The 10549-nt window shown below is 33.0% G+C and overlaps 1 protein-coding gene across 4 annotated transcripts in view; it reads left to right on the forward strand.

Annotated features, from left to right (window-relative positions):
- The window catches only part of PTBP2 (polypyrimidine tract binding protein 2), a 44134-nt gene that overhangs the window by 27705 nt on the left and 5880 nt on the right, over window positions 1-10549 (forward strand). For 2 of the 4 annotated variants that reach the window (XM_081818838.1, XM_081818839.1), the window contains exons 6-8: window positions 4004-4158; window positions 5616-5649; window positions 6067-6159. In XM_081818838.1, the coding sequence (XP_081674964.1) occupies window positions 4004-4158; window positions 5616-5649; window positions 6067-6159 (282 nt within the window). The remainder of the gene's footprint in view (window positions 1-4003; window positions 4159-5615; window positions 5650-6066; window positions 6160-10549) is intronic. The other 2 variants (XM_081818840.1, XM_081818841.1) reach the window with 1 other exon arrangement.

Raw genomic sequence — 10549 nt, forward strand, 5'->3', positions numbered from 1 at the left:
AGAAACAAACTGAGGGTTCTAGAGGGGAGGGAGTTGGGGGGATGGGTTAGCCTGGTGATGGGTATTAAGGAGGGCACGTACTGAATGGAGCACTGGGTGTTATACGCAAACAATGAATCATGGAACACTACATCAAAAGCTAATGATGTATGGGGATTAACATAATAAAATAAAATTTAAAAAGAATATATCATAACCTGACACACTAGCACAGTGACCCAGATTATAAATGGATAAGTGATAATAAATGGAAAAGTGGGGAGACATGAAGTAGCTTTTGGATAGTAGTAGCAACAATGGGGATCTCACAGCTTACATTCCACTTTTTGCTAAGCTTCCCATTACCTCCATACTAGAAGGAGGTAAATTGCATCTCCTTTGAGCCCATTTTCTCACTAGAAAATTTGCAGTCTTATTGTTACTTAAGTGCAGTGTTGTTAATAAAAGGTGACATTTCCTGGCATTAAAAAAAAAAAAAGTCTTGCAGATCTGTCACACTAAGACTCCAGCCTGGACTTTTAATTTTCCCCTTACTATTTTAAATTAATTTCAGTTTTCTTTTAATTCTCAGTGATCATTTTTCTGTAAGTCTTGATGTTTTAAATAATTTTGTGCCACCAAGTTACCTACCTTCATTGTAAAACCCAGATTTCAACAAGAAATGTATTTCAAAAACAGTTGTCTTGAATATTTAAAGTTTCTTAGAACAAATTTTCTATCACCTTTGAATATTTTGGTGAAGTTTTCATGAGATTGTTGAATTGTATATTGACATTGTAGAGATGTATTTCAGAAGAAGCTTTTCTGCAAAAATGAAGTATTAAGCTTAGACTGTCGTGTTTAGATTGATATATCAAATTTAGGTAGATTGGTATTTTATATTTCATGAATTAATAATTTTCCTTAAAATGTCAACAGGGAAAGATGAGTAATAGATGACTTAGAACTTAATTCTGGAAGTGTCAGTAGTGTGTAATCTATCTGCATGTCTAACATTCTTTTTTCTTTCTTTTTATTTAATATACCCATACTCTCTTATAGCATTTTCTTTGAAATGAGTAAATGTATTTTTTTAATTCCTTAGTATTTCTTAACCTCATAAGTACAAAATATCATACCAAGTATAATGGCAGTGGTTCACAAAATACCTAGAGATCTCTTGGACTCTAACAAAGTCAAAACTATATTCATGACAATACCAAAATATTGTCTTTTGACTCTTACTCTCACCTAGCATACATTACTCTGAAGGCTAATAGAATAGGGGATCATGTGTTCTTGTTCTTTTTAAAACAGTTCTTGGTTTTTATTTCTGATATGTTGAATATCAGTTGATATAATCCAAATAAACAAAAGGTCTTTGTGGTCCTCAGTAATTTCTGAGTTTACTGTAAAGGGGTCCTGAGACCAAAAAGATTGAGAACTTTTTCAGTGTGGGGATACAAAGTTCAAGACAATTCTATCAAATAGGAGTATTTTAATAAACAGAAGATGGCGGTAAGAGTCAAGAGATGGACAGGGAAATGCCAGGGATTTAAGAAATTGTTTAGATTAATTTTGGTATCTAATTATAATTAGTTGTACAGTTAAATTATTTTGGTTTAGTGGGCCCTGAAAATTGTTTGTCTAGTAGAATTGGAAATGAAACCAGAAATTAAACTGATTTAATTTTTTATTGTGGACAAAAGCTGCTCAAATGTCTTTCTTTAATGGATTAAAAAAAAATCTTTTGAAGGAATTTGAGGATTGTTACTGAACTTTTTTCTTCTGCATGCCATGTATTGTTGTTGGTGTTTGTTTTGGGCCACCGACTGGAACCCATTAAGACCAAGAAACTTAACAGAATTTTAAGTTACTTTTTCCACTGAAGAGTAGCAAATTAAAGGCAGGGAAACAAGGGAATGATTTGACAATGTAATGCCTACATCTGGAGTTTCTGCCACCAATTATTGAATAATTGTGTTATCAACTTTAGTTGAATGCTATGTACACTGAGCCACAACTATCTGAAAAATACTTTCAAGGAATGATAATTAAAGGAGGAGGGGGAGAGGTCATTTTCATTGGCAGCAAATTAAGCTATCCATTGGATATTTAATGGAAACAACCTATAAAGTATAATGAGAGCTACGGTATTTAATATGGGGAAGTTTGAAATGCTGTAGAATAGTTGGTTGCAAAGGTCCACCACACTAGTGGATCCAAAAAGGCATCAAAGACCACTAAAGACATGAGAAGTTTTTATTTTAAAATTAGATACTTGTTTCTGGGTTTTACTTTTAAAATAAAAAAGGATGAAAAATAAATAATACATAAAATGGATGAGCGGATGGAACAAGATTGGCCATGAGTGCCATGAGTTAATACTTTTTAAACCAGTGTGATGGGTGTGTGGGGTTTGTTATTCTAGTCTCTTTTTTTTTAATGTTGGATATTTTTCATAACAGAGTTAAAATATAAAAAAGAAAATGGAGAAGTAAGAAGAAGGGGGAATCTGGAAAAGTGGGCCAAAAGCACTAAAGCTCATCCACAAAAAGATTGAAAAAAAATATTATTCCACTATTGAACTGCTCAGAGAGAAGAGAGAAAAAGAAATTGGAGGGAGGGGCGCCTGGGTGGCTCAGTCGTTAAGCATCTGCCTTCGGCTCAGGTCATAATCCCAGGGTCCTGGGATTGAGCCCCCGCGTAGGGCTCCCTGCTGGGCAGGAAGCCTGCTTCTCCCTCTCCCACTCCCCCTTGCTTGTGTTCCCTCTCTCGCTGTCTCTGTCAAAAAAATAAAATCTTAAAAAAAAAAAAAAAAATTTGTAAGTCAAACTGCAGATATTAAGAATTGTGACTCTTAACCCTTCAGACTGTCAATGAAATCAGTTTCTATAAAGTAAAAAGATAAAAAAAAAAAAACTTGGCTAAAATATTAAGAGATCTGAAACCAAAGGCAACATCACATCCTTATGACATACACAAGAAGGCTGGTGGAAAGAGAAAAGAAGAAATAGAATATGAACTTAACGGGACAACAGTACTAAGGGCCATTTCTATCCAGGTATGTCATGAATTAACTTCATGTAGGTTGGATGTTTCCTTTTTCATGGGAAGGAGAAAAATATAATTAGTGAACTAGTATTTATTGAGATATAAACTAGAATGGAAGAATTGAAGGGAGGGAAGGATTTTGAGTTTATTCTTGAATAAGATGGTGAGACAAAATTCTCTCTAGAATAAATGACTGGCATATCTTAAAGATGATAGAACAATAGTAAGACTGGAAAAGAGAACAATTGAAATAAGGAAATGTTAAAACTGGTAGGCAAAAGGTAGGAAAAGACTGAAAGAGAAAGCTTGCGTGTTAACAGTGACATTTTCTCAGCCTTTCTACTGGGGAAATGTTGTCTTTGAGAAATTTGTTGTGTTCTTTATGACTACTTGAGTGTGAAATTAAGGCAAATAAACTTTGGTAAGATTTTCTTTAGGTCATTTGAATGAATTAATTATAATTAAATAATGATGTGTTCCAGGTGATATGTCTCCAAGAACTGAAGAACTTACTATATTTGTTTCATAAACTGTAATTGTCTGATTTCAAGTATGAGTTTATGAAGAAGCACTTGTATAACAATGTGTTGAGTTATTGTTGAAGATATTTATTTTAGATGTGCCTTCTTGCTATAAACCATGGAAGTGAATTTTTCAAGTTTCTGACTTAGAAATATCATATTCTTTATGCTTTGTTTGCTTTTCCATAGGAAATGGAATGTTATATATTTAATTTTTTAGCATACTACAGGTATGTACCTTAGCCCTAATATTTAATGATTTCATTGAAACCAGTTAATTTTCTCTAATTACTACATTATCAGCAAACCATTTTTCTAAATGTTATAAAAATTAACTTTCAGGAACCATTTGGAATGGTCAGCCCTAAGCCATGCAGCCATCGTGCTTAAATTGGTTTTTGTAAACGACTTGTGTGTGTTTCGTAAAATATGCTTTATTTTAAAATTAGGGCTTCCTGTTGCAGCTGTTCCAGGAGCTCTGAGTCCTTTGGCTATTCCAAATGCTGCTGCAGCAGCTGCTGCAGCTGCTGCTGGCCGAGTGGGTATGCCTGGAGTCTCAGCTGGTGGCAATACAGTCCTGTTGGTTAGCAATTTAAATGAAGAGGTTAGTAAAATAATTTTCTGATGTTTATTCTTTAACTCCATTTCATTTGTGAAAGTTTCTCATGTTTATTTCATTTTGCACTTGCCTTTCTTTTTATGTACATTCATTAGTCAAAGTATTTTCTGTATGTTTCTACTTCTGAATAAAATCTATGTACTTGTTTAGGTAATATTTCCTTAGACAGTCATATCTCTTTATATATATAATTATTATTATTATTATTTTTAACCTACCTACCTATTTTTCCTAAGAAAAATATGGTGAAGTACTAAAGTATGGCTTTTTCTTTTTGTTGTTCTCAAAGGCAAATGTGATCTAATTTGCAGATTTAATTATAAAACAATTTTGTTCTTTGCCTTTTCTAATTATTTGCTTGTTCATTTCATGCTTATGTGTCATTGCATTTTTTTAAATCTTATTTTATGTGAACTACTCTAATACATTTTTCTTTGAAGGTTCTTCCAAAGATCTTGACGAGGCACTCTTCCAGTCTTTCTTAGTAATTTTTTCTTTGCAGTTATTAGTCATTGTCTTCTAAAAATATTTTTCAACTTTATCCCCTCCCCCCCTTGTTAAATAAAATTTATTGCTGAGTTATTTTCTTTAGTTGTACATTTTATGTCTGGTATATTTTATTTTGATTGCTATGAAAGCTGGTATGAAATGTGGGAAACTCAATGTATCAGTTTACAATGTCTAATTTGAATATTTGTTTCATTTTTAATTGGCCTCTGTTAATACGAACATTAAGCTTATTTTATCATTTAATACTATTGTCATTCACAGTTTTGCATGCTAAAATGTTTGAATCAGAGTGCCTTTGTTTTTCTTTTAAGAATTTTGCCTGCATTTCATAACCAGCCATGCTTATGCAGTTAAAGTTCAAAGTTTAAAATTCCTGTGCATGCTTTCCTTCCCTATGTTGAGATGAAATGCTGTAATTTACTCTTTGATATAGATGTACTTTACCCATATTTGTCTTGGATGACTACATTTTACTCAGTTTTTCTTGTACAGTACATAAACCAACCATTTTCTGACCAAATTCCTGCATTTCCTATGTACTGACCTATATTTTATTTTTTTTTTGTTCCCCAATTCCTTATTTTTTTCTTCTGCATTGCTGTTTCCCTTCCCCATTTCATCCTTTTCCCTTGTGTGTTCACCTTCCCTTTCCTTGTCTTTTCCCAAATGCCCATTCCCTTCCCTGTCTTATCCTTTATTTTCCTTGTCCTTGTCTTCATTCCCTGTCTCCATTCCCTATGTTCATGCTTCTGTGCTTGAACAAATGTTCCTCGGACCAACTTGCCCCAATTAACCGCCTTGAACCATGATCCATGACCACCTCACCATTCTGCGGGAACCACCCTTCGTTATGGATGATCTGTTCATCTCCGCTCTTCCTCGACTCTTCTCTCTTCTTGTCTTACGCTGCTTGCTCTTCTCTCCTTCTAAAGATGGTTACGCCCCAAAGTCTGTTTACCCTCTTCGGTATGTTATTGTTAGCACTATACTTTTATTATTGATTTGATTTTTGTTTCACCTTAATTCTTATTTGTAGCTAGCACTTTGGCTTAAAGTTGAATAGTAAATCTTTTGCTATTTTTCTTTGCTATTTAAAACTCTCCATAGACACAAAATTTGTTTTAATGCATGCTGATTTATTTTGCATGGTCTTTAATTTAATATCATTCACATAGCTTTGAGGGTTTATCAAAAATTATTCTTTTCAAAATTCACTGTTCAAAATCTTGATCTTCTTTATTCATTTGTGAGAATGATGAGTTTGAATGAGTGATCATGTTGATGTCTGAATGTTTCATTAATATGTCAGAAAGATAATCTTCAGCTGACTTGCATGTAAAATTAATTCCATTTTTGGATTACCTCTCTGTGGCTCCAAAAAAGGTGTTTATGGAGATGTGCAGCGTGTGAAGATTTTGTATAATAAGAAAGACAGTGCTCTGATACAGATGGCTGATGGAAACCAATCACAACTTGGTAAGATTAAACTTGTATGTTAGCTGTACATCTTTAAATCTGAATCTGTTAATAAAAACAAACCCCCTTATGGCAGTAAGAAAACTTTTTTTTTCATAGCCAGGCTCAAAATGTCATGTTAATTTTCATATTTTAATGTATTTATACATGATGAACATGTTTGCATATTCTGCTGTCCTCTTACCAATCCTCAAGTACAATCTAATGGAAAACGGTTTGGGCTCCAGTTTCACATAATAATGATAGCGTTTATATTAAAGATCTTTAGTGTTTTTCTTTCCTGGTTACTCTCTATAATAGAAGTTAACTGTTCATATAGTCTAAGGAATCCTAATTTTAATTATTCTAAGTATTTGTCTAAACTTAGTAATGGAAAGAGTCACATGGAAAATGTATTTTAGAGATACCAGGTTTTTACAAAATGAAAAACTTGTGCCACATACACCATTGTTAATCCCTTTTGGAATCTTAAAATGTACTTGATTACATATATATTCTTACTTAGGTAAGTATTTTAATTAATGTATCATGTGACTTTATATACAATGTCAGATCACATAAATCTGGAATACAACTGCATATTCACAATGTGGTAAGACTGTAAATATCATCATGTTCTTAGCTTATAATTCTGTTTATTGAGATTCAGGGATGATGATGCCTCACATTGGTTTTCACATTGTTAATTTTGAAGTTTGTTATTTTTGAGGTAAGGGCTGTGATTTTTGCTATTAACACCCAGTAAAACTCATAAACTTGAACAATGTGATATATTTGGCCTTTGGTAGCAGATAGAAGTAAGTTTGAATTTCATTGTTTCTTACCAGCTATCATGGTAGCCCAGACAACATATAAAACTATACATCAGGCTCTCCACTTTTTAAAATGGAGATACCCATCTTCAATGAAAGATTTATAAAAGTGCTAATCATGTCCTAGATGCCTAGTAAATGTTTTCTTCTGCTGTGTATACTTCTGTGCTTGGGTAGGGGTAGTCATGGCCATTTTTTTATGTACATTGTAAGTAGCATTTTACAAAGCATTAAAGCTTTCTCAAATGTTTCATTTTTTTCTCATCACTGTGTGAGCTGTGGATGGCATTACCCTTCATATAAAGGATATACAGGCATCATAGTTGAGAAGTTCCTGAGGTAGAATTCAGTCAAACTCTTCTGGATATTTTTTATATAAGGACTATTTTAAATAAGTGACATTTTAATTTTTACTGTAGTTGCATTAGTTTGTTTGGGCTGTTAAAACAAAATACCACTGAGTGGCTTAAACAACAGAAATTTATTTTCTCAGGTGTCAGCAGATTCACTTTCTGATAAGGTCTTTTTCTTCCTGGCTTGCAGATGGCTAACTTCTCCATGTGTCCTCACATGGACTTTCCTCTGAGCTCTCTGGGTTTCTCTTCCTCTTACAAGGACACTAATCTAATTGGATGAGGGCCTCATTCTTATGACCTCATTTAACCTTCATTATCTCCTTAAAAGTCCCTGTCTCTGAATGGTCATATTACAGGATTAGAGCTTTAATTTATGACTTTTGGGAGAAAACCGTTCAATGCATAACAGTACTTAACATTTGTAAATCTTTTACTCCTGCTTTTTGTAAGATCTTTTTAATAAAGCTTTGACATGATTTATAGTTTTTAAACTATATTTAATAGTAAATAATTTATTTCTCATTGCTAGATTTTGCTTTTTTGAAGTAGATGACCATAAAAATATGTACTCACACCATTAATGCCTTTAATATTGAAAAAAATTAGAATTTTTAAAATTTAATATGCTTTATTTCTGGGTACTGTTCTCCTTTTGGTTTTCATAGGACTCTATTTGGAAATACTCATTGCTTCATGATACAGATTTTTTTTTTTATGCTTAGGAAGTAGTATGGGGGAAATACAGAGAATTAAGAGATAGTAGTGTTTAAATGTGAAGGAGATTGTTGCAAGCCTTAGAGCCCATGTTATCATTTGAGACCACAGTTTTAAAATTTGCAAACATGAAGATTTTTTTTAATAAACATTCTACCATGCCTATTTCAGTGTTTTTCTTAAATTGGATGTCTTAAGAATAATTTGTGTATGTTATCCTTAAATGAACTTTAACAGAATTTTAACAAAATACCGAAGTAGTAGTTCCTTCATATTAAACTTTTTTTATTATATAGCTCCCATCTCAAAAGTAAACTAACTTAGTTCTTCGTAACAGACCTTTATCTACTAAATTACATCTATCAAATTTCTGTAAAATGAATGGAAATCCTATAACTGTTAGGATACTTGAGTAGTTTTTAAGTATGTGTATATAAATTGGCTTTCACAGTGGAACTACCATGAATAATGAAGAACTGTCAGTCACACTTTGAGGTCTTGCTGGTCTCACAAGAGGTTTCAAGAGATCTCTCCCTCTGCCCCCGCAAGGAGGGAAATAGCAAATGGTATGGAGTATAATGGGGAAACAATAAATTTAAAAATTATGATAGAATCTAAGTCCCTATGCACCAGGAATAACAACAACAAATGTGAAGGAGTAAATGCATCAGTGAAAAGACAGTTGATTAGATTTGAGTTTTTAAGTTCGTTATAAGAGAACATATAAAGCACAAGGATGTGGAAAGGTTGAAAGTAAAAGGGATATAAAAAAGATAAATCACCAGGAAGATAAAACAGTTTTATTTGTGTGTACCCCTAATGAAATAGCCTCAAAATATGTAAATCATAAATTAATAAAACTAAAGGGAGACTTGAGGAAATCTTCTCTTATAGGGAGAGATTTCAACACACCTTTCTGAATTATGTCAGGCAGACAAAAAGAATATCAACAAAGATACAAATGGTATGACACACTTACCTTAACAGAATTACACACATCTATACATAGAGACAGTGGTTCCTACCTTCATGTACTTTGCAGTCAGAAGGAGGATTTAGATAATTAAATTGTGATGAATTATGTATAGATGTATAGAATTACGCATTTAACACACTGTTTAAGTACGTGTGGGAACATTTATGAAAGCAGGCTTCAATAAAATTAAGAGTAAGTATCCTATAGACCCTATTCTCTGACTGTTGCACAATTTAGAGTTAATAACAAAAAGATATATTTAGAATTTTCCAATCTCTCATAATTTAGATTACTTAAAACTAAAATGATAATGAAAGTACTATACGAAGTAGATATGTGTAATACAGTGAAAGTGGTGTTTTGACAGGAGGTTAACTTTATGAATGTTGGTATAAACCCAAGGAAAGGAGATGATAATAATAAAGACTAGAAATCATTGGTATAGAAGACAGTTGAGAGAAAAAAAACAAAGCTAGAAGCTGGGTCTTTGAACAAATAATAAAATAGACAAATGGATGTTGAGATTCATTTTTTAAAAAATGAGAGGCAACACAAATAATACTTTGAATTATAAAGGGGATAATTGTTGATAGCTCCAGTTTCACATTTTATAAACTCCTGTATAAAAATCTATAAATTTTTTTTTTACCATCTTTTGACTTGCTGTTACTCAGTATCTTTTACAGAGATGAAGGAAAAAGTAAAAAATTATATGTAACCAAAAGTGCCATTTCCACTGTGCAGCATTGGCCTTTTCCATCATTGATTGCTTTGCCTATTTACACCATGTTTCTTATAACTGATTTCAAGATAGAGTCCTGTTACTTAAACTTGATTCATCTTAAATTAGTAATTCAAACAATCTCTTTTTAATCATTGTGTGCCTCAGTTTTTGACAAGCTTTTTTTTTTAAATACTTAAAAACCATGAAGACCCCTCATCCTCTTGAGATTACTTCAGATTCTTTTGTCAAGTCAGCTGACTAGAACTAGAACTCTCATTACCTGACTACTTCCAGAGTTAGCTCTTTGATTATTTTGCTTTATTTTAATCCCATTTCTCTATCATCCATCTCCTCTTGGTATAGCTACTATGCCTAGGACTTTTTATTGTTTTCTTATTTCTGCCCTTCGGTATATCAAAACTCAGCTGTTTGTGCAGTCTTCTCATAACTTTTCAAAACTGAACTAAGGTAGTTTTCTTTATAACAGCCTTCATCTGCTTCTTTATACCACTTTATTCCCCACATTCCTTCCTTATAACACATTTGTATGAGCTAGTAGTACTTTATCATAAGCAATAGAATGATAGAACTTTAAAAATGTTTTGTAATTCGGGCGCCTGGGTGGCTCAGTTGGTTGGGCGACTGCCTTCGGCTCAGGTCATGGTCCTGGAGTTCCGGGATCGAGTCCCGCATCGGGCTCCCTGCTCGGCGGGGAGTCTGCTTCTCCCTCTGACCCTCCTCCCTCTCATGCTCTCTGTATCTCATTCTCTCTGTCTCAAATAAATAAATAAAATCTTTAAAAAAAAAA

Source organism: Leptonychotes weddellii, chromosome 4 (assembly GCF_054177405.1).
Source record: "Leptonychotes weddellii isolate Sample4059 chromosome 4, ASM5417740v2, whole genome shotgun sequence".
Classification (NCBI taxonomy): domain Eukaryota; kingdom Metazoa; phylum Chordata; class Mammalia; order Carnivora; family Phocidae; genus Leptonychotes; species Leptonychotes weddellii.